General features: G+C 34.3%; 1 protein-coding gene across 1 annotated transcript in view; it reads right to left on the reverse strand.

Annotated features, from left to right (window-relative positions):
* Positions 1-1,620: 1,620 nt before the first annotated feature.
* Positions 1,621-26,273, reverse strand: part of VCPIP1 (valosin containing protein interacting protein 1) — a 30,028-nt gene continuing 5,375 nt past the window's right edge. The window contains exons 2-3 of the mRNA XM_042923166.1: positions 20,433-20,519; positions 1,621-8,391 (exon numbers count right to left, since the gene is read on the reverse strand). Coding sequence (XP_042779100.1) covers positions 7,520-8,391; positions 20,433-20,519 — 959 coding nt within the window. The 3' untranslated portion in view covers positions 1,621-7,519. The remainder of the gene's footprint in view (positions 8,392-20,432; positions 20,520-26,273) is intronic.

Genomic DNA, 26,273 nt, shown 5'->3' on the forward strand with positions numbered 1-26,273 from the left:
TGTTTCCTTTTCCTTAGCAACCCTATTTGCACGAGCTTTCTCAAACTTTTTCATCCCTATCCATTCAACTGGATCACCACACTCTTACAGGAAGGATTTGGGGTCTAAAGGGTGGCAAACATAAACATCACACTTAATTTTGCTTGATTCACTGCCCTAAAAAATATTTTTGGTAGTACTGAATCTTGCCAATTTGATTTTTAAACATCATATTAATTCTTTTGATCTCGAATGACATCACTTCTAAGGAAGCCTTCTCTAAACCACTAGTAGGTCAGGTTAGTTCCTCCTGTAGTGTAACCCTCACCACCAAGGGATGCCCATGATGACAAGTGAGCTTGTTTAAATGACTCCTTCACTAAAGATTATGATGGCAGGAAGTAGGTCTTTCTTACCATTTTATTATTTCTTATGTGTAGCAAAGTACCTGGCACATAATAGATTTCATAGAAATGTTTTCTAGGGGAAATGCAAGTAACAATGAGGGAACTGGACTTTCATCTAACCAATGATTCTCAAATTTACCCAGATCAATTATCTAAGAAATGTGGAAATCCTTCTCTAAAGCACCTCCCAATTTGGAGAAGGAAAATCCAAGAACTTGGGGTAGAGGATTGAGGTTCAGGAAGAGAAATTGTAGGAAGTGAAATTAAAGCCAGGTGGTACACACATTGAAATAATTTCAAACCAGGTTGGCGTACCTGAAAACGAGCTAGATTTAACAATAGACGTTTTTATAGACCTATGTGACCACCAAATTTTACTTGGCCACCTATTAAGTCCAGGACCTTGGGTTAACTACCTAACCTACTTGAGTCTGTGCCCTGAAAGATGAAGACAATGGCGTTACCCAACCACAAAGAGTTGTTTTGAGGGTTTAACTAATTTTACATGTTGTGGTTCACCTATTGTCTGGATATAGGGAAATGGTCACTAAATGATAGTTATGAATGTGTTTATTGCTTGTCTCCATCATTGGGATGTAAGCTTCTACATGGGCTTTGTCTCATTTAGAATTGTTTCCCCAGTTCCTAGAACAGAAGCTTGGCTTTTGATCAGTGCTTATTAAACAGATTAAATGAATGAATGCTTCAAGTATAATGTTGATTCCATAAATCAAATATAAAAATAAGTCATTATTTTACAGGGAGACCTCATACTATACGTGTTTCTTTCTATACATGGAACTGACAAACAGGAATAATCCCCCCAGATTCCCACACAGTTTGTTTTTAGATGGAAGATTTATGTGGTCTGACAAATGGACCAAAGACAGGTTTAGTTCCAACAAGGGAAGAGTACAGGTTTAAAAAAAAATTTAATGTTTATTATTTTGAGAGCAAGAGAGAGAGAGAGAGAGAGAGAGAGAGAGAGAGAAAGAACAGGGGAGGGACAGAGAGAAGATACAATCTGAAGCAGGCTCCAGGCTCTGAGCTGTCAGCACAGAGCTGGATGCAGGGCTCAAACTCCCAGAACACGAGATCATGACCTTAGCTGAAGTCAGATGCTTAACCGACTCAGCCACCCATGTGCCCCAGGAAACAGTACAGGTTTAAAGAACCTGTAAGTTTTTCATCTCAATATACCATATACAGTTTAGGAAATCAATTAAAGACTTACTTCATTTTTCTGTATACATTTTTAATGATTAGAAACAATCAACTATGCAGTCATAATTGCAGTTACTGGGGTCTGAAAAAGCCAGTCAATAAAAATAAAATCCATATTGAACTGTCATGAGTAGGATGTTTATCTCATTTTATTCACTGAAGTTTTTGAGAGCTTCAAACTATACGGTATGTGACCAGTGGGATGCATGTACAAGACCTCAAGTCCAAGTTTGGGACAAGTGTAGCCAGCCAAAGCATAAAGCAAAGCTAATTGTTTAGTTTACTTGGAGCCCACACCAATGTCACTTGTCCCATAAGCACTAGATCATCAGCAAGTGAGCCCATGATGACATGGTCAGCAGAACAAGAAGGTAACAACTGTAGAACCAAAAGATTATAGTAGAAATGGAGGCCTTGAGAGGCTCCATGACTTGCCTTAGGTCACAGAACAAGTTAGTGAGAAGCACAAGACTGTCAGTTCTCCAGATTTTCAGTATTGCATGTGGTCATAAAGCTCTTGCATAAATATTTGAACATACAAACCATTCAGTTTTTAGCCCATTAACCATATATCACAAATAAAGCAGGTTTTAACCTAACAAAATGAACTATTTAAATAATGTGTCCTGTATATGAGGATTTATCCCTTTTAAATGGCAACTGAACTCTACTGAATTACTGTGATATGTAAATAACAGTAATAGTAAACATTTGAGTGTTTACTTTATGTCAGGCACTATTCCAATCTTTGATAAGTATTAACTCTTTTAATCCTCACAACCACCCCAGGAGTAGATATCCTCATCATCCTCCTAGAGAGGAAAATGAAGCATAGAGCGATCATACCATAAGCAGCGTGCCCAGACTCAGTTCTAGAAGTCTAGTGTCTGAGACTCTGCTCTAAGTTAAACAGGTCTAACAAATTGGATATTAAACATACATATTAAAACTTCAAAGTAAATATGTCATGTTGATTGCTAAGCTATACAAATGTTACTATTTTCTTTATTTCCCTTCATTTCATTATGTCTAACAAGTATTTTTTAAAAAAACAGCACAAAACTAAGTTCTGTCTTTATTGGAACATGTCTGTTTTGTCTTTAAATATTCAGTAAGCGTTCCATAACCCAATTATGTAAAATGCCTAAAGAAATTTTGCTCATTCTTTTCTAATTGAGTCCACTTCATTTCCATTGAGATCACATTAAGGGGGAAACTTCTGTCCCTATATGATGTCCCACTAAAAGTTTAGAAAAGACTTTATTATAGTAAGAATTCCTTTATAAAACTGAACTATATTTTCATGCATTATATTATTAAAGTATAATTCCAGGAAACTAAAGAATAAAAAATTATTTTAAAAAGCTACTGTGGAGAAGTCGAGGGGGAAATCAGTATGTATTAACTTATAGTTTTATTAATATAAAAGAAAACTTCAAATACTGTACAGTGTGAGGTGTGCTGTAGAACACTATATAGTTATAATACACTATTACCATTATTTATTACTCAAATGTAATATATACAGCAACCACAAAATCAGAAAATAATGGGTAACAGCCAGTGCCTTAGGGATGATAGAACATTTATACTATTTAATTGAGCAATTAAAGCACTAGCTACGTGATTTTTCTAAATATTTACATTACCACTTATTTTTACATATTCTAAACAGTATTTCTCTCCAAAAAGTAGACTCTCCAGCTCTTGGCACTAATTCTTAAAGTCAAATAAACCTGAAATATTGATAACCTTTTCACTCTTTTATTGCCCTATCATAGGCATAAAAGGCTCAGGGACTTGTGCATTCTAAAGAAAAATATGCAATACCTTCAAATTTTAAATACTAAGTAATTGATACTCACAAGCAGATAATATCAACTAAAACTTTTTTTTTTTTACTAATTTTCCTTTTCTTTTACAAGAGAATAATCATTGTATTAATATTATACTACAAAAGCATGTAGACTCCATAATTTAAAAAATTAAATGTCAGATATACAAGTAATGGCATTTTCTCCAATAATTCACAATTTTTTACAATTTCTGCTATTTTGGAACAAACGTTAAAATTCCCACAATTTAATTATCATTAAATATGAATTGAAACACAGTATCTCAAAGAATTATTAAGAATGGCAGAACTTACAGTTAACTATAAATCTTACAATAGCTCCTCTTTGTTATTTTACTTCTTAAGTAAACATTCTACTGTGGTATGTTTTCAAGTGAATAGTTCTCTTTTGCAAATTAATTTCTTATATTGTGAAGAGCCTTGAGAATGTACAATTTTGTTAAATTATATAATCTTGAACTGTAGGATATATCTACCCAACTTATGTAGAGTATGTATCTCACTACTGCTATGATAAAGGTCATTTTAAATTCGTATCAAATGCAGCTTAATTCAATTTTGCAAAGGCTTCTAGGAAAATCTTAATATGGAGATCTTGTTTTGGGAACCATGAAACTCTCAATATCTACTCTGCAGTATTTTAAGTGTGGGCCAACTGAAATTCCTATTGAAAAATGAAGACAAAATTGTACTGATATTCTGAAATAAACACAGTATTAGATATTGTCACTATATTGATCAAAGCATAATTAATGACAGAAGTTACGAGTTTACTTCATAGCTAAAGATTAGTAATTAGCGAGTTCTAAATTTTTAAGAAAATGTTCACTAGCAGTCAGTATTAGTAGGCAGCTCCATAAAGTAATAGTTATAAATTGTGCATTTAGTAGCTAACATGTGATGTCAGTACAATTCTCAAAAACCTGTCATTAGTAATATATGAATTGCTAGCAAGTGATCTTCCCTGAGGTAAGAGACCATACACAAAAGTCTGTTCATTTCAAATCAAGTTAGATACTTAAAAAGAATGGCAATAGGGACCTGTGGCTGGGATTCACAGATGCATTTCAGATTGATGTCTTAATTGCAAGCAGTAGGCTTGATTGTGAAAACCAAACTAAAAATCATCAGAAGATATAAAGCAAATTTCACAGTCAATAGCATTTGCTAAATTTCTCTCAGGTCTTCATTCTAACATTTTCCAATAAAATACTTGAAACATAGTGAAAGGGGAAACTTAGGCTTACTTTTTAACCAGTTCCTGAGTAAACATTCTCTTGGAGTTCATTATATTCTAGCTTATAATATATGGCAGTGTCTTGTTTTCTTCAATTTCAACCAGTTTGTCATTACCACTATTCTAAACATACACCATCTTCAACTCTACTTGGACTTTTGGTCATCAATTCAAACTTGGTATGACTACTTATAAAATGTATTACTGAAGAGAAAAATTTACAATTTTACTTTAAGTTTCAGTGAAACATCGCAAATAGAATTTAAGATTGAGTTATGGTTATGTTACATCTAGGGCTAAAAAAATATTTTAACGATTTATGATCTCTAGCTTGAACTCAAAGTTGTGGTGACCACAAATGGCAGTACTAAAAAATAAGAAGTCTGTGGTCATGTATTTGATTATGATAACCATATGGAAGGACAAAGGATGAAAATTCAGCACTTAAATTCTTTCTAGAACTTGTGAAGATGATACCTGGCCCACTTCTCAAAACCTACTAGTTACTCCACCCAAATTTCAGCAAATTTAAAATAATTTCAGAAAATCTGACCACTCTCAAAATCAAGCCTTTTATTCTTTATCAAGGGAGAACCCAAACTATTATAATATTCATACTTAACTGGCTTCTAAATAGCATTGCTGTGGCAAGAGAAATTAATAGTGTTATCAGAGTTTAAAGCCCTTCTTCTAATGTTCACAGGTGCATTCTAATTTGACTAAATGCAAATATTTAATATAATAGGAAGATAAAATTTATTCCTGACACTTTTACTTTATGCTATGAGAGTGTATTTCTCAGTTATTAATAAACATGCCAAGCCACAGGTGAAGAAAATATTTGTTAAAGAAAAGGTGATTATATCATTTACCTGGAAGCAGTGCATCTGCTTGCTAAACAGTTTTCCTGTATTTAAACTAATAAGAAAAAGCCAGTTTCAGTGGGTGAAAGAGCCCAAAATAATTATAGTGGTTAGTGGTAGTTCTAATTTTTAGTTTTATACCCAGAAGCCACCTATACTAACTAAATAATTATTTGGTAGCTGCAGTTCTTTATGCAAAACGAGTGCACAATATAAAAGTCCTAAATTTTCCTGCTCTTTAGGTATTAAGATAATTGAAACTAAATTTAGAAGAAAAGAGGTAAAATATGGTTTAAAATGTGATGTGATAAAACCCAAATATATATCTTGCTCAGATATCACTTGCAAAATGTCTAGATTCTCCATTCTTTCCTGATTCAAAATGGAGTAGTTCATTTAGTAAGTGGATTAAGTCAGAAATACTTTCATAGAAAGAAATCTAAAACCTCCCTTCTTTGGAAACACAAGTCAAAGTACTGTATATATATATTCCTTAATGAATCAACAGGTTGAAATTTTGAAACACCTGATAATATACTTTCTGATGAACATTTTCTTAGACTGAAAACACAGTTCTGTATCTGTTACATGTGCAAACAGAGACAGCCAGGCTTTGAATGCTCTAGATAAGAGATTGTATTAACATACATTTTGTCTTTCATCCATTCAAATTCAACTTAATTTCAGTGAACAGAGGAAAAAGATGGATTGAAATGTACATTTCAGAATACAGCTTTGCAGAATAGGATAAAATAGTGCAATACCAATCTCAGGATAAACATTCTTTGTCTTTAAGGTATAATAAGCATGAAAGCTGCTTCTTGAGGAAACTGGCACTAAAGATTTGATGAATACACTATTTAAGCAAATGCCCAGTTGATCAGGGTATGATGCAGTAAAATTTGCATCCAAATCCAAGTGAAGCCAACAAATAAAGAAAATTTTATGGATGCTAAGGGAAAAAAGGAAACATTTTTGGTTCAAAGGGGCTCAAAGACATTTAGCATATACAAGCTTAAATACCATTGATCAAAATTGTAGAACAATGTAACTCATTCATAAAGATAAATTCTTATATATAAATTCTCTGTGAATCTGACAAACTCTGAAAATTAGAGATTAACTACTGCTACCATTATTTTCATATTTTCTACCACACTTTGCAATCAACTTTTCTGCAAGATTAAAGAAAAAAATTCAGTGGTACTTGACCAGGCCAGGATTAAAAAAATAATGGTAACATATTATCAACAACAGAGCACACAATTGGCTGTGTTGGCTCAGACAGCAACATTACTGAATCACATTGACTTTATCATTCTAGAATAGATATTTTCCCCCTAGCCTTGCTTAAATCAGCAAAATGTTATATCATTACACTCTATTCTCAAGATATTTTTCACCAAGAATACATATCTCTATGAATGTGTTTACGTTCACGGAAATGTCAGGATCCCAGTATCTAATAAATCCTTCTATGAATTTTAAGATACAATTTAGTTCAGATAACCTTCAAATTTACATAAATCTTTTGACACTCTAATAAATATGTGGAATGGTTACCTTGATGACATCAACATTAGCAAAATCTCATTTTCCCCTAGTTCTATCCTTTTCAGAAATCAAACATTAGCAAGAGAATTTTCATGTTTGAAACATTAAGACTTTCATGGAATTAAAGTTACAAAAACTTCCAATGAACCACATGTATGGAAGAAACTCATCTCAGCAGATCTAATAACTAATTTATAGGAATTCAGAGCCAGCCTGGGCAGCAGTATATTAAAAGCTATTGCCAATCACACACTTGCTGTCATGCACTGAATAACAAGATATAATCTTTGAATTATATACGTACAAGATTTTTTATGACTAATTGAGTTATGTGGCCCAGCCAACAAATGTTACATATTCACAATAAACATTCTGCCTTTATTATTAGCCTCTAAATAAATCAAGAGTGATCCATTGGCTCAGTTGTGTTTGTCATTTCAGCATCTTGGCTATCCATCTCTTCAGGCTCCTCCACTGAATTTCCCTTTTGTGCTTTTGACCTTGTGGCAAATGCTGCTCCCAGTGCCTCTGCCACACAGCTATCAGTTGTTTCTATATTCAAATTTTCAGTGCCACCAGTTAAGGAAAAAGATTCAGGTAAGCCAGTCTGAAGACTCCCAGACTTCACAGAAGAACTCACAACTTCTGCTTTCCTTTGAGGAAGATCAGATGGTGGCTGCTCTGTACTTTGATCCCGCAAGTGCTTGTCCATTGAAGCCTGGATAGAAGAAACCATTTCCTGCAATTTTTTTCGCTGGGCCTCAACCAAATCAGGATCAAGCTGCCTGCTGTCTCTCATTGTAACTACTCCAGGAGCTATTCGAATAAGCTCACTATTACTAGGAGCAGCTGTGAATACAGAAGGCTCTATTTTAATGGAACTAGTACTAAAGTCTGTCCCTGTGTTATGCTTCCGTACAACTGGGGCTTCCCTAGCTCTTGAATCAAGGTGTGGGTTACTGGGTGCAGTTCCTAGAGAATGCCCTTTTCCCTGAAAGGCAGTTACGTTATGAAGCTGCTCAGATTTCTTTTTCACTACTCCACCACTACCTAGTTTTAATAGCCCATGTGAGGGACTGGATTCTCTACTTCTTGTAGTAGCCTCTGCTCGAACCTGACTTACAGCCTCTTTAACTAAATCTTCAACATCAGGACCGATGGGGAAATGTCCTGCAGCATCCACACACAACTCCAGTCTATCTTCAGAAGCATTATAGACAAAGGTTTTGCCAGGCAGATGTGGAAAAGTACAATGCTTGCCATCAGCCATACCTAAAGAAGGGGGGGAAAAAGGCGTTTAACATATTAAAATCTTACTTAAAAAGTGTAGTAAAGACCATTATAGTTGAAATAGTGAATCTGCAACAATAATAGCCAGATCAGTTTTGAAAAACAAAACTAATTTAAAAATAACTCATTGTATTTATTAATAGAATTTAATACTACTAAACAAAAAGAAATATAACAGACCTTACTGTAGTTCCCCAGGGGACTTTTTTTTTTCTTTTTTTTAAAGACCATCATTAACCTATTACAAAGTTAGGAAAAGGGCTTCAACAAACAACTGAGTTATGGGAAAATACTAGCAAAATTAGTAAAACAAATGCTTACAGAAAAGCAGTTAGAAAATATATTTTTATTTACTAAAACTCAAATTTAAAACTTAGCAAAAATACTTACAAGGGCAAAGTGTTGCACAAATAAGCTGCACATTGTGAATTACAATTAAAAAATCATAAGTAATTCTACTGAATTACAGAATACCAGAATAAAAGTGGTTTTCTCAGCTAAGAGAGTATGGTACCTAAGGTACATACTTTTCACAAATATAAAAAAATATGTACTTTCAAAATAAGATATCCCCTAGTTAAAGTAGTAATTATGAGAGCACATTCAGGAAAGCTAAAAAAGAGCTAAAAGATCTTAATTCAATTCCTTTAAAAAAGGAATTATATTTCATGTTACTTCTCTTATTCTTCTCTGGTAAGTCACAATCACCAAAATAAGCCTGACTTATAGATGCTCCTGCGATTTACTTCTGATCGTCAACTAACACAGCAACAGAAGAACTTGAAAGCAGCTTCTCTTTCTTTTCTAGTTGAGGATCTTGACCTCACTATATGGCATTCCAAAACTGTATATTCTTTCCAGCGTGCGTGTAAGAAATATGTGTGTGTTTTAAACTATCCAATATTCCTACATTTTAAATTTGTTACTCAGAGTATACTCCAAGTATACAAAAATAGGGGTATAAAACCAAAGATTTTCCATGTTAGCAACAACAAAAGAAAGATGAAGTACAGAACTCTCAACAACACATGATGAAAATGGTATGTTTATGGCAAAATATAAAGGCAAAAGCAAACTAGTTTAAAATGAATGAAACTATTAGTAAGTGCTGTAGAAACACAGAGGTGTAGGGTAAATGAATTCAAGAATGCTTCGTGGGCATTTAGGTAGTCTCCAGTTTTGTAGGTTGTTAAGAATAGTTCTTCCTGGGGCGCCTGGGTGGCTCAGTCGGTTGAGCGTCCGACTTCGGCTCAGGTCATGATCTCACAGTCCGTGAGTTTGAGCCCAGCGTCAGGCTCTGTGTGCTGACAGCTCCGAGCCTAGAGTTGCTTCGGATTCTGTGTCTCCCTCTCTCTCTGCCCCTCCCCAGCTCATGCGCTCTCTCTCTCTCTCTGTCAAAAATCAATAAACATTAAAAAAAAAAAAAAAGTTGTTTAAAAAAAATATATAGTTCTTCCTCCCTCCACTGAAAAAAAGCTACAGAGTGGTTCTAATGTATCTCACTGAATATTCCAAATAACCAAAGAACGAAACTGCAAATGAATAAATAACATATAGTAATTTTAAACACTCATTTCAGCAGAAGTAAAGTATCCATTAATACAAATCCAACTAGAATTTCCTCTTGACAGAACATTTTTGGCAGAGATAACTGACAAAAAGAGACAAAGTTTAAAACCAGAGATGTGGTCTAAAAAGTGCCTTTCAGGCCACAACCCTGGAGTCAGTTTATTACCAATCCCCTCCCTCAAAGATCTGTAAAACTTGGCGCAAGAAACAAAGGTAGCAGAGAAGAGAATTTTGAATGGTTAAGTTCAGGGATGACCCTAGGCAAAACTTTTCAAACATTCATTTCAGTAGATGACATCTATTGAGTCTCACTATGTGCCAGGAACTAAAACAGACCCTGAAGATTCAAATAAAATGTAATTCTTAGGAGACAGATACAAACAGATCATTATAATACAATCAGGTAAATATATGATGGGCATACTACTCATTTCACTGATTTGAGGATTAAATGAAAAAACATGTAAAGCATATACCACAGACTGCCTAATAATCAGTCAGTCAATAGTTTTAATTCCTCTGTTAGATCGAAAAAGGTTTTGTAATTGTTTCCAGGCTGCTATTGTGATGCTTTTCCTTGACCCTCCCTGGAAAGAATCATAGTCCCACACATGTTCATCACAGTATTTTTTATAACAAAATACCAGAAACAATCTAAATAAGCTTTCAACAAGAAGAGAATGGCTAAGAAAATTATGGTCTATCTCCCTAATGGAAGTAATATCCAGCTATTAATAACTGACATAAATAAGAAAACTATGATGTTTCATATATATAGTTAAATGTGCATGAATAGCAGGAAACACATCTAAGTACTATAATTACAATCTGGCCAAAACATATATGTATAAGATAAATATTTAAAAATTATAGGTGATGTTTCCCATTTCTATATTTTCTAAACCTTTATATTATTAAAAAAATTTAAATTGTATTAAAAAATCACTGCAAATATGTTAAGGGTTGTGACTCCTTTAAGCATAATCATTTACATTTTATATAACTTATATAGTCCTTTGAATTTTAAGAATCAAAGTGTATTAAAGTTCCTATATCACATATCAACAATTCCATCACACTGGATACACCAAAAAATGTGTATACTAATGTTTATAGCTACATTCTTCCTTACATCAAAAAACCCAAAATGCATCAGAACAGTAGATGAATAATATTAAAATGATACAACAGAATACTATGTGGCAGTGAAAATGAATGTAGTTGAACCCATCAACATGAATGAATCTGAAAAAGTGTTGCATAAAAGAAGCAAATCACAGAGAATGTATACAGCACAATTTTCAATGTCCATTTTCACAAAGTTCAAACACATTATAAAGATACCTGTACAAGTTTTAAAACTAAATTTTTCGTTCATGTCTGCATTTATCTCTATATAAAGACCTGCATGGAAAATTACTATACTTTAAGCAAATTAACTTTAATTTTTTTTTAATTCATTTATTTTGAGAGAGGGAGAAAGAGAGAGAGGGAGGGGCTGAGAGAGGCAGAGAAGAATCCCAAGTAGTCTCCTCACTGTCAGCATGGAGCCCAATGGAGAGTTCAAACCCACGAACCGTGAGATCATGACCTGAACTTAAACCAAGAGTCAGATGTTCAACCGACTGAGCCATCCAGGCACCCCTTAAACAAATGAATTTTAAAATATCTATCCAAATATAAAGACTAGGAACATTAACAGTCTGGTTAATTAAATTGGGAAATATTCCTGTTCAAATGTAGATATAACCATCTATTTGTTAGAGTGAATTTGAAAAAAGTTAAGAGAAGTATGTTCCAATTTTTGGAGGATATGGTTGTAAATTTTGGGGTGAGGAGGGCTTGATATACTTTGATTCTTTGACCACCAGATAATAACAATGATTTGCCACATAAATCTGTCCTAAAAAAAGGAGAGATCAGGGGCACCTAGCTGGCTTGGTTGGAGGAGCATGCGACTCTCAGGATCGTGAGTTCAAACCCCATGTGGGGTGTAGAGATAACTTAAATAAATTAATTTTAAAAAAAAAGGTAAAACTTTGCCACAAATATTAGAATTGTATTTTGAACAGTAAAATAATTTTCTGACAATGACCCATTTCAAATGGCTGTTGTAGTCAAAAGAATTTTAATTATTCTGCAAATGCCAGCTGAAATTCTAATAACAATAACAAACATTAGCTAATTATTTATTAGGTGCCAGGCCCTTTGTTAACTGTTTCATGTGCAGGATCTCATTTGATCCTAACAATCTCTAGATTATAATATCCACTTACAAATGAAGAAACTGAGACTTAGAAGTCACACAGGTAGGGGCACCTGGGTGGCTCGGCAGATTAAGTTTCAGACTCTTGATTTCAGCTCCGATCATGATCTCACGGTTTGTGAGTTCCAGCCCTATGCACTGACAGCACGAAGCCTGCTTGGGATTGATATTCTCTCTCTCTCTCTCTCTCTCTCTCTCTCTCTCTCTCTCTCTCTCCCCCTCCCTCCCTGTCTCTCTTAATAAATAAAGTTAAGAAAAAAAGTTTAAAAAAACGTTTTTAAAATAGTAGTAATGGGAGTAAATGGTAGAACCAAAATTTGATATCAGATGTTCTTACTTCAGAGCTCTCAACTACTTCCTAATAAGGATAAGTAACACCGGTAACATTTAAAAAACTATAATGGCTCTATTGAGAAATAATTCACATACAATTCACCCGTTTTAAGTGTACAATTGTTTTTTTGTATATTCACAGAGTTGTGCAACTGTTACCACAATCACTTTTAGAACATTTTCATCACACTAAAAAGAAACCCAAACCCATTAGCAATCATTCTCATTTTCTCCCCTTTCCCTAACTCCCAGCCCTAGGCAACACTGATTTCTGTCTCTCTAGGTGTGCCTATTCTTGACATTTCATATAAATGGAATAATAGAATGTGTGGTCTACTGTGACTGGCTTGTTTCATGTAACATAATATTCTCAAGGTTCATCCATGATATAGTACATACCAGTACTTCATTCCTTTTTATTTCTAAATAATATTCCATTGTATGAATATACTAAATCTCACTTATCCATTCATCAGTTGATGGAAATACTGGGTTGTTTCCACTTTTGACAGTTATGAATAGTGCTATTATGACCATCTGTACAAGTTTTGTGTGGACAAGTTTCATTTCTCTTGGTTATACACCTAAGAGTAGAATTGCTGGGTTGTAACCATGTTAAATCTTTTGAGGAACTGTCAGACTGTTTTCCCAACTCACTGTACCATTTTACATTCCTACCAGCAGTACGAGGGTTCCAGTTTCTCTACATCTCCTTGCCAATAGTTCTTATTATCTGCCTCTTTAATTATAGCCATACTAGTGAGTGTGAAGTACTACCTCGTTGTGGTTTTGATTTGCATTTCTCTGGTTAATGATGCTGAGCACCCGAACATCAGTTCATGTACTTACTGGCTGTTTATATATTTTCTTTGGAGAAACACCTATTCAGATTTTGCCCATCTTTTAATTGAGTTATTTGCTTTTTTACTGATGAGTTCTTTATATTCTAGATGCAAATCTATTATCAGGTACATAATTTGCAAAAATTTTCTCCCATTCTGTGGGCTGTCTTTTCACTTTCTTGATGGTGTCCTTTGTAGCACAAAAGTTTGCTTTTTATTTTCCTACTTTTTTCTTTCGTTGCTTGTACTTTTGGTGTCATATTTAAGGTTTTGCCAAATCCAAAGTCAGAAAGTTTTAGGCCTATGTTTTTTTCTAACAGTTTTCTAGTTTTACTTCCTATACTCTGGTGGTGGATACATTTGGTGTGAGGTAGAGGTCAAATTTCATTCTTTTGTGTGTAACTATCCAGTTATCCCAGCACCATTTGTTGAAAAAATTATTCTTTCTTTATTAAATTGTCTTAGCATTACAGCTAACAGTTTAAAAATAATTTCAAACCAGAAACATATAAGTATTCAGAAAATAATCAAGAGTCATCCCCACAATCACCCACCTCCTCCCTCCCACACACAAAAAACTGAGGGAAGTTACTTTCAGTTGCATGAAAGACACTGCATACTTACCCTAATTACTGAAAACACCATAATCAATCCTAATTAAATACTAACTTTTAAAAAAACTATTAGCTGGTATCAATATAGTTCAGGATGTAGAATAAAGTGAAAATGGAAAGTTAAAAAGAAAAGGATTAAAAAAAGAGGGGAGGATGTTAAGAGAGAAATTTATAGCTTTAAATTTAAATAATTCTACCTTTATTAGAAAATAAAAATAGAGAAAACCTGTGAAACCAAAACCTGTTTCTTTGAAAAGATCAATAAAACTGATAAACCATTAGCTGGATTGGCCAGCAAAACAAGAGAGGCACAGATTTACCTTTATCAAAATGAAAGAGCTAGAGACTTTACAGATATTAAATAGATAGTAAGGGAAGATTATAAATAATTTTATGCCAATAAAATTGATAACTTGGATGAAATGGATAGATTTATTGAAAAATAAAACTAACAAAGCTTACTCAAGAAAAAAGACATAACCTTAAGAGGACTCTATTAAAGAAATTAAATTCATAGTTTAAAATGTCCAGCAAAGAAAACTCCAAGCACAGATGGCTTCATTGGATGGATTCTACCAAATAGTTAAGAAAGAAATAATATCCTCTAGAAAACAGTATGGAGGTTCCTCAAAAAGTTAAAAACAGAACTACCCTACAATCCAGTAATTGCGCTACTAGGTATTTATCTATAGGATACAAAAAAACAGACTCAAAGGGGTACAGGCACCCCAATGTTTATACCAGCATTATCAACAACAGCCAAACTATGGAAAGAGCCCAAATGTCCATCAACTGATGAATGGATGAAGAAAATGTGGTGAACACACACACACACACACACACACACACACGCACACGCACACGCACACACTGGAATATTATCCAGTCATAAAAAAAGAATGAAATCTTGCAATTTGCAATGACATGGATGGAGCCAGAGTGTGAAGTAAGTCAGGGAGAGAAAGACAAATACCATTATGATTTAACTTCTACATGGAATTTAAGGAACAAAAGAGATGAAAGGATGGGAGGGAGAGAAAAAAAGAGAGAGGGAAACAAACTGTAAGAGACTCCTAATGATAAAGAACTGAGGGCTGATGGAGGAAGGTGGGGGAGGAATGAAAGAGATGGGTGATGGGTATTAAGGAGGGCACTTGTTATGATAAGCACTGGGTGTTGTACATAAGTGATAAGTCACTGAATTCTACTCCTGAAAGCAATACTGCACTGTACGTAAACTGACTAGAATTTAAATAAAAATTTGAAGGGGAAAAAAAAAGAAATAATATCAGTTATTACAAAATCTACCTGAAAACAAAAGAGAAACAAACACTTCTCAACTCTACTTTATGAAGCCAATATTACCCTTATTAAACAGTCATTACAAGACAACTACATTCTGGGGTATCTGGGTGGCTCAGGTGGTCAAATGTCTCTCTTGATTTTGGCTCAGGTCACGATCTCTCGGTTTATGGGATCGAGCCCTGTGTTGGGCTCTGCTCTGATAGTGTGGAGCCTGCTTGGGAATCTCTCTCCCATTCTCTCTGCCTCTCCCCAACTTATGCTCTGTCTCTTTCTCTCTCTCTCTCAAAATAAATAAACATTAAAAAAAATTACATGCCATCATACCCACATAAGTCACAAAACACTCAACAAAATAAGTGGCCGCAAAGTTGACTCAACATCCAAAAATCAATATAATTCACCCTATCGATAAACTAAAGAGAAAAACCGTAAGATCATCTCAATAGATGCAGGAAGAGAGCACCTAATAAAATTCAACATCCATTCAAAATATAAATTCTCAGTAAACTACCAATTGAAAGGAATGTCTTCAACCTGAAAAACCTAGAGGCTGAATGCTAATGCCTGCCCCCAAAGATCAGGAACAAGGCAAGGATGTCTGCTGTCACCACTCCTATTCCACAATGAACTTATAGCCAGTGCAATAAGGCAAGAGAAAGAAATACAAGGCATACTAACTGAAAAGGAAAAAAATAACTTTTTTACTTGCAAAAGATATGATAACCTACATAGACAATCCCATAGAATCTGATCAAAAGCTACTAGAATATGTGAATTTAGCAAGTCACAGGATACAAGGTCAATGCATAAAAATCAATTTTCTATGCACTAGCAAAGAACAAAAGGAAATTGGAATTTTTAAAAAGCATCTTTTACAAGCATTCCCAAAACATGAAATATTTAGGATTTCCAAGAATTGTATACTGAAAATTACAAAATTTTGATGACAGAAATTAAAGAACGCTTAAATAAATGGAGAAATACAAAGTTTTCATGAAATCAGAAGAATCGATGTAAAAATATCAATTATCCTCAATTTGATCCATATAGTCAACAAATCACAGTAAAAATCCCAGATTTTTTTTATAGAAACTGACAGGTTGATTCTAAAATTTATATGGATAAGCAAAGCACCTAAAATATCCAAAAAATTTTTTTGGTAAAGAATAAAGATGTTTGCAATGACATAGACAGAGCTAAAAAGTATTATGCTAAGTAAAATAAGTCAGAGAAAGACAAATACCATGTGATTTCACTCATGTGGAATTTAAGAAACAAATGAGCAAAGGGAAAAAAAGGGGGGTGAGGGAGAGGCAAATCAAGAAACAGACTCTTAACTACAGAGAACAAACTAATGGTTACCAGAGGGGAGGTGGGTGGGGGATGAGTTAAATAGGTTTGGGCATTAAGGAGTGCACTTGTTGTGATGAGCACTAAATGTTGTATGGAAGTGCTGAATCACTATATTGTATACCTGAAACTAATTATTACACTGTATGTCAACTGGAATTTAAATTAAAACTTTTAGAAAATAGAAAAAAAAAGAATAAAAATGGAAGACTCATACCAACTGATTTCAAGAATTACTATAATGATACTGTAATCAAGACTACAGTATTTGTTAAAGGAGAGACATATAGATCAACAAATCAGAAAATAGTATCTAAAAACAGACCCACATATACATGGTCAATTGATTTTTAAAAATAATTTTACTGATGCTATATTTTGCATATACACTTTTCAAGTGTATAACCCATGGTCAGTTGATTTTTGATGAAGCTACCAAAGTAATTCAATGGACAAGGCATACTGTTTTCAACAAACAAGTGCTGGCACAATTGGATGTCCATACATAAAAAAATGAACCTCAACTCATACCTGGTGACATATAAAAAAATCAACTTGAAATAGATCATAAACCTAAATATAAAACCTAAAACTATAAAAACCCCTAGAAGAAAACATAGAAGAAAAATTTTGTGACCTTTAATTAGGTAAGGATTGTTTGGATAGGGCACAAAAAGTATAAATCATGAAAGAAAAAAAATTGTTAAATTGGTTATCAAAATTGAAATCTCTTGATCTTCAAAAGATACTGTTAACAGAATGAAAACACCAATTACAAACTGGGAGAAAATATTTGCAGAACACTTACCCGATAAATGATGTGTGCCCAGAATATACAAAGAACTCTCAAAACTCAACTTAAAAAAAAGATTCAAGCCAATTTAAAGATGAGCAAAGGATGGGGTGCCTGGATGGCTGTCAGTTGAGCGTCCGGCTTTGGTTCAGGTCATGATCTCACATTTCATGAGTTTGAGCCCCACATAGGGCCCACTGGTGTCAGCGCAGAGCTCACTTCCGATCCTCTGTCCCACTCTCTCTGCCCCTACCCTAATCACAATCTCTCAAAAATAAATAAAACATTTTAAACAAATGAGCAAAGGAAGAAGTAGGAAGCAAATAAGCATATGAGAAGATGGTCAACATCATTGGGTATTAGGGAAATGCAAATTAAAACCACTATGAGAGGGGCGCCTGGGTGGCTCAGTCAGTTGAGCGTCCGACTTAGGCTCAGGTCATGATCTCGCGGTCCGTGAGTTCGAGCCCCGCATCGGGCTCTGTGCTGACCGCTCAGAGCCTGGAGCCCGTTTCAGATTCTGTGTCTCCCTCTCTCTCTGCCCCTCCCCCTGTTCATGCTCTGTGTCTCTCTGTCTCAAAAATAAATAAACGTTAAAAAAAAAAAAATTAAAAAAATAAAACCACTATGAGATAGTAATATAAACCTATTAAAATCGTTTTAAAAACAAAAACTGATACTACCAAGTGTTGGTAAAGAAAGATACAGAGCAACTGGAACTCCAATGCAGTGCTAGTAGGAATAAAAAATGATCCCGCTACTTTGGAAAATGGTTTGGAAGCTTCTTATAAAGATAAACATACACTTACCATATGACTCAGCAATCCCATTCATAGGTATTTACAAAAGGGGAGTGAAACATATGTCCACACACAAAGACCTGTTCACAAATGTTTATGGTGGCCTTATCCATAGTAGACCAAAACTGAAAATAATCCAAATGTCCTTCAATTGGTTATGGATTTTTAAAAATGTGACATATCCATGTCCAATGGAGTATTACTCAGCATAAAAAACAATGAACTACTAATATATGCAACCAGATAGATGAATCTCAAAAGCATTAAGCTAAAACAGAAATTGGCAAATTTTTCCTGTAATGGAACAACACAGTAAATACTTTATGTCTTCAGACTATATAGTCTCTGTTACAACTATTCAACTCTGCCATTGTAGTGTGAAAGCAGCCTTAGACAATGTGAGTATGGCTGTGTTCTTTTTGGCTGTGTTCTGATAAAACTTTATACACAACGGGCAGCAGGCCTGATATGGCCCACAAGCAGTAGTTTGCCAACCCCTGTGCTAAATCAAAGAAGCCAGACACAAAGGGTTGTATTATATTAATCCATTTATATGGCAATAATGAAAAAAGCAAACATAAAGAGACAGAAATAAAATCAGTGGTTGTCAGGGCCTAGGGGTAGGGGTAAGGGATTCATTAGAACGGAGCACAAGGCAACTTTTTGGAATGATGGAAATGTTCTGTATCTTGACTGTGGTGGTGGCTACTGGACTGTATATGTTTGTCAAAATTCATATTACACTGAATACCTACAAAGGGTGAATTTTACTATATGTAAATATGCTTCAACAATCCTGTCTTAGAAAGAAAGGAATGAAAGAAGTAAGATCAAGGGAGAAAGGAAGGAAGCCAGCCATTCTTTGGTCCCTGATTCAAATAAAATAAAAGAAAAAGAAAAAAAAAAAATGGAGACAATCAAAAATCAAGGAAATTTAAACACTCACTGGATATTTGGTGATGTTTTAAAAATTATTTTAATATGTGATAATATGTGATAATGGTATTGTATTTTTTTAAGGAAAGTTCTTACTTTTAGAGATACATACTAAAGTTCTTACAGATGAAATTATATTATGTCTGGATTTATTTTAAAATAGTCCAGTTGATGTAAATAGAAATGTACTGAGAATTGCTGAAGACAAGTGGTGGGTTAACAGGGGTTCATTATATTATTCTTGCTACTTTTACATATGTTTGAACATTTCTACAACAGCCAAGTTGGGATGTTTTTGTAAGAAGGAAAAAAAGTGTGTAAGAGATAAAATCCATAAATAGTGACTGTGCATTTAATGTCTACAGAGGTCCGGTAGGTGAAAAAATGAGAAAAGCCAGAGTGATAAAGTCTGGGGCCAAAATTATTCACATCAAATCTTTGAAAAAACATGTGAGATCCAAACACACACACACACACATTGCCAACATTTCTCTTAAGACCTTAAAACTCTGAAGTTGCATACTTGCATATATCTTTACAAACAATGCATACACAATATGAGAAGTTAAATATATAAAATGAACTATTTCTTAAAATCCAGAAAACACTGAGGTATATAATAAGAATAGCCAAAACACAACAACAACAACAACAACAACAACAACAAAAATACTGTATTATTATCTGGTTCTCGAAGTCACTAGCATTACAATCAATTCTGCTTCTAATTTCACAATTTGTCCTTAGAATCATATACATAATTTAATGAGAAAATAGGAGCAAGAAAGTGATAGGAGACTTTTTGTAATATTATAGCAGAAAATATAGCTGACCATATCAAGAGAATAATCCACTTTAATTAGGCAGACTGCTGAAGAATATACACCTAAAATAAATGCTGGAAATAGCCTTATTTTTATTTAATTTTTTTGTTTCAGAGAGAAAGCAAGCATGAGCAGGGGAGAGGGGCAGAGAAGAGAGAAAGAGAGAGAATCTTAAGTAGGCTCAGCGTCTGTCACATAGCTCAACAAAAGGCTTGATCCCATGACCCTGGGATCATGACCTGAGCCAAAATCAAGAGTCGGATGCTCAACCAACTGAGCCACCCAGGTGCCCTGGAAATAGCTTTTAGAAGAATACTATCTGATCTTTCTTAATCTTATAATAGCTTAAATGGAGATATTATCTAAGAATAAAATCATATATTAACTATACCCATGGTTTTCTTCATAATATTGTAGAACACTCCACCCTGCTGGAACATGTGAGGAAGCCCCTTTGCATAAGACCATACATCTTCTCCTGTAAAATAAAAACAAACAGTATTAGCAACAAACAAAAGAATTCCACCCAGGTTGCTTAATGATTAACCTTGAACAGAGATAGCAAGGTAGATCTCCTAAATAAGTGATGCAGCTTGGTATAACATAAGGAGATGATATGGAGTGATGGGACTGCGGTAAACTAGAAAACCCATGACCTATCTAAAGGTGGCAGCCACTGACTGCCAAGTGCTATCATAGCAGAGTGTAAGTCCAATGTTTTAAGACCATCTGGCTTTTTAGAAGCCAGAAAGCTAGGTTTTTCATGTGAATTCTCCCTATTTTTAAATGTAGAAACTAATTCAAAAATGTCTTTAAAATTGCATGAGTCAATACTGGGCATATGAAACAAAATATACCTGAAGACTCAATCCAACTCAAAGGAAAGTGTTTCTCAACACTGAACTAAACCAACAGAGAGAGTGATAGGAAGATATTTATTTTTAACAAGTAGAATACAGAACATTCTATATTTATCTTAAAACTAAACAAAAATAGATGGAAGAGGCTAGGGAGAAAAGTCTATAGGTAGACTGAAGATAAGTAATTGATGTTGTATTGTGTTGTTCCAAAGTTGACTTTTTTAAATAGAAATTTAGAGGGGAAATGACTTGTTGAAGAGATTTAGAATAACCTTTAGAAGTCCACAAAATGTCCCCAAGCAAATCACCATTTCACAAAAATATTTTTTCAAGAACATCCTTTGACAGTGACTATTCAATAAGAAGTTTCAAATAAAAAGTTAAGAATGATAATCACTGTTCAAAAAGGTAATAAAGAATGGAAAGAACGTAACAGTTACTTCTGGTAACTACAGGAATGGTTGTTTTTGTTTCCTTATACTTTCACTATTTTCTCATCTGATAATGTACATGTACGATCAGAATTTTTTAAGTTAATCTTAACAAAGAAAGGTTTTTATTTTTCCTACTAGAAGATTATACTGTGTCTGAGTTTTGAATGGAGGTTACTGATGATGAGGCTTAATCACTATGTACATGCAATCTCTCAGAGCTCTAACCCCTTCCCACATTTATAAACAAGAATAGGAATTTGCATGGCAGTTGGCAAAAGTTATTCAGTACATCAGTTTAAAGTATGCAAATTTTAAAAGGCCAGGCACTTAAAGTTTCAGTTGAATAGAACATTTACTTACACACAAACACTTCATTCATTAATGATACAGTATTACCAGAAAATGGCTAAATTTAAGGGTGGGCATACAAATTTAAAATTTTAATATTAATAAAATCCCCAAATACAGAATGTTAATAACTTCTAGTAGAAGTTCTGGTTGCTGAATTTATCATTAGACTTCATTTGGATGAATTATTTCTATGATAACCTTTCATTTACTTATCAATATTACTTTGTACTATTTTATAAAATATCAGAATACAATTTATTTGGAAAACATAAAAAATTATAATGGTAGCACTTAAGTTTTTTTGGTAAAAGTCTGAACAGGTCTCAAATTAGGGAAATCTTCAGAATTGACCACCATTAAATACTAGTAAAAAAAAAAAAAATGACATTTCTTAGTGCTTTACATAACTTAACTATTCCTATTCCTTAACTATTCCAGAACTCTAACCAATTAGAACTCTATTGTCGTGGTTATTAATCTTGTTTTCATTCTGTCCCTCTAAGGATCCTTCTTTTTTTTAATTGTTCCTAAGGACCCTTTTAAGACACTATATTCCTATGCTGCCTCCTTCATTACATTTGAATACTACAGATATACAGATATACTGTTTGTCTATGTACTACATCAGAATTTTATTCATTAAAGTTTTTTTTACTCTCTCCATCTCCCAAGAACCAAATTCACCCCCTTTGAGAGCAATATGTGGCCCCACTGAGTATGCATGCTCTGTTGCTTAAGGGAAGGATAAATAAATCAAAACCTCTATTATCTACCCAGCTTTGAGCTGGAACTTCAGTTTCATTTTCTCATCACAACCAAGTCCTATTTTACAGAAAAAGAAACAAGCTCAGAGTTTAAGCAATTCTCCCAAGATCAAACAGCTAGTAAGTGGCAGACCCAGGATTTGAATCCTGTGTATCATTCCAAAGCTTAGACCTACCCTTTCCATTGATATTAAACCTCTACCAGAGGTCAAATTGCGTTACTACAAATTTGACAGAACTATCCGCAGTCTTTTCTTACAGAAATCCATGGCATCAACAACTGGTTAGGAGGAAAAAGTAGGCAAATTATTTCCTTTGGTATACAGATACTTCCATTTGTTGGCAATAGAACCAAAAAAATAAATTAGAGGTCAGGAAAAATGGATTGTGACATTCTGCACAAGAGCCCCATTAGCATCATATGGCTCTCCACTGCATTTGTCTCCATCAATTCTACAATTGCCCTGGTTCAGGCCTGTCTCCTATTCGAATTACTGCCACCATCTCCTTAACTGGTTTTCCCTCCAATCTTGTTCTCAAATCCCTCCTCCATAATACCTTCAGAGTTGCACCTTTAATGGTTCCCCAAAAAACATAAGGTGAAGTCCAAGCTCCTTTTTCATGGCAGATAAGAGTAATCCTTGCATTCTCTCCTATCCCACATCTCACATCATACCCTAACTTGAGTTTTACAAAGCAACACCACCAAAATGCTCTCTGGTTCCCAATGGCCAATAATTGCTATATATTCTTTAAAACTCAATTTAGGTGTCACTTTCTCTAGCATTCTTCAGAGTGGTGGATAGGTAGGTACCTTCCTTGCTACTCCTATGCATATGAGTACCACAGCCCTCATCACACTACATGGTAATTTAGTGTATTTTTCTGTTTCCCCTTCTAAACTAGCCTTTCAAAGTCAGGAAAAGGTCACTGGTCTATCTGACTTTCTATTTCCAGGGCCTGGCACAGTGCTAGGTAGACAGTATCATTCTTAACATTCATTGAATGAATGTACATGAATGAACAGTATAAATGACGTTTTTCCTTTTAACAGTGCCTCAAATAAGTTCAGAAAAACTTAACTGAAGCAGCACCATGATAACTGTTCCTCAGTGTCAATACCGATAAAATATAACTAGTGGAACCATCTATACCTCTTCATGAATCTAATAAAAAAAAATCACAGCAAAAACAAAGGAAAAGACTTTTAGGTATAAACTTCCAGTTATCAAATAAATAAGTCATGGGAATGTAAAGTACAGCATGGTGACTATAGTTAATACTGTATTGTCTATTTGAAAGTTACTAAGAGTAATCTTACAAAAAAGGGAAAGAATTATTTTTCTACCATTTCATTAGAAAGCAAACTCTTGGAGAATAGGAAAAGCTTGGTAAAACATTGAACAAATATTGTATTAATTCATATTCTTGTTAGTCCTCAATTAATTTTACTTTTATTAAAAAATTTTTTTAAATGTATTTATTTTGAGAGAAAGAGAAACAGAGCACACAAGCAAGGGAGGGGCAGAGAAAGAGGGACAGAGAATCCCAAGCAGGCTCCATGCTGTCAGTGCAGAGCCCAATGTGGGGCTCGAACTCACAAACCGTGAGATCATGACCTTAGCTGAAGTCCGAAGAGCCGGATGCTTAACCAACTGAGCCACCCAGGTGCCCCAATGTTACTTTATAATTCATTTGTTTCTCCACAGTGAACAGTAAAATATTTATATTCAACATATTGTGTGTATGTATAAATGTAGAAAAAAGTCTGTATCACCATCAATAATCTCTGTCCAAACTTTGTCTTCCTCAAATCCTTCCTCCTAAAAATCTTCAGTTCTCCTAAGTTATATATGGCAGTGATATTACAGATGGTTTTTCTTTTGGTTTATCTGATTTTTTTCCTCTTTAAGAAGCTATATTTAATTTTTAAAAAGCATGTTAAAATGAAACATTTTTAAAATTTTCATTTTTACTACTAATAAAATCATGGGGTTAAAAGTGGGCTTTAAGCTCATCATTCCAATCTTTTTTTTATTTGGGGAGGAGGGGCAGAGGGACAGAGAGAGAGAACCCCAAGCAGGCTCCACATAAACAATGTGGGGTTCAATCCTACAACCCCAGGATCATGACCTGAGTTGAAATAAAGAGTCAGACGCTCAACAGACTGAGCCACACAGGCACCCCTGTCATTCTAATTTTCTAACTAGATTTTTAAAAAGGCAATTTGAAGTTTCTACTTTGCAATTTATAAAGTGAGCAAATTTGAAAATCTAACACCTATATTAAATTTATTTATTTGTTTTTATTGAGGCATAATTGACACACAATGTTACATTAGTTTCAGGTGTATAACACGGTGATTTGACAACTCTATAGGTTATGCTACACTCACCATAAGTGTAGCTACCACCATACACTATTACAATACCGCTGACTATAGTCCCTAGGCTTTAACTTTCATCCCCATGACTTTTTCATTCTGCAACTAGAAGACTGTACCTCCCATGCCCCTTCACCCATTTGGCCCACCTCCCATCCCCACGACCATCAGTTTGTTTTCTGTATTTATGGGTCTGTTTTTGCTTTTTTGTTTTGTTTTTTAGATTCTGCATACATGTAAAATCATATGGTATTTGTCTTACTCTGTCTTATTTTACTTAGCATAATACCCTCTAGGTTCATCCATATTGTTGCAAATGGCAAGATCTCGTTCTTTTTTTATGGCTGAGTAATGAAATGAAATATATTTTTAAATGCCCCCCCTTTATATTTTTAAAGATGCCCAAAGGTACTAAACATTAACTCTGAACTCCAATATCTATGACCATAAAATAAACTGGCCAAAATGTAAATTTAAACTAGGAACATGGGACTGTTTCTACTAGAAATACTCCTAAGGGTATTCATTAGCTGAAAGAACCATTGCCATCACTCCACCCTTCTTGCAGATCCTCCCATCTAAAAATGTATCTACTTTATCAGTAGTCAAAACCATTTCTAAGAAAGGCATGCCTGTTTTTCTCCTTATACTGAATCCCTAAAGTATATCCAGCCCATACAACTTTCAGCAGCATCATTAGCATTAAATAATGTATTTATCACACACACACACACACACACACACACACACACACAGTCTCTGGGGAGTAAAAATGTTACAGGCAACTATCATATTTTACTTTATACACACTTAAATTCTTTGAATTTTTAAAAATATTATCTTATAACTGAAAAATATGAAGGAAAATAAAAAATATCAAAGTAGCTAAGCACAGAAAGGAACAGAATCAATGTTTAACTTAATCTTCAAAGTATGATAGTATAAATTCATGTATAGACTACTATCTCTGCCTTTGAGTAGTTTATAATAAATACGGTGGGGTAAGCAAATGAATAAGTAAACCAACAAATAAGATAATGGAAACCTGTAATAGGTGCTATAAGAGAAATGAACTGGGTACCATGAGAGAGGGGGCCTACTTAGAGTGGTGAGCAAAGGTCTCTCAAACCCTTAGAAAAGGTAGTCAGGAGAAAGCCTCTCTAAGGTGGTATTTAAGCCTACACCTAAATGAGAAGGAGCCAACAATTCAAACAGCATAATGCTTGATGAACTATTTTCATAACAGCTCAGTTCACATCTGGTAATTCACAAAGTAATTTCTGCATTTTGAAATTTGCAATTTTATAAATAAGCCCTGTCATTTTCCATTTTCCAGTCCTCTCCAAACTAAACATCAATAGTTCTCCAGCACTCTTTACATAAGGTTGTGTGTATATATAACTATCCCCAAACTGACATTTTTACCAACACATCAGTTTT

This window comes from Panthera leo, chromosome F2, assembly GCF_018350215.1.
Source record: "Panthera leo isolate Ple1 chromosome F2, P.leo_Ple1_pat1.1, whole genome shotgun sequence".
NCBI classification, from domain to species: domain Eukaryota; kingdom Metazoa; phylum Chordata; class Mammalia; order Carnivora; family Felidae; genus Panthera; species Panthera leo.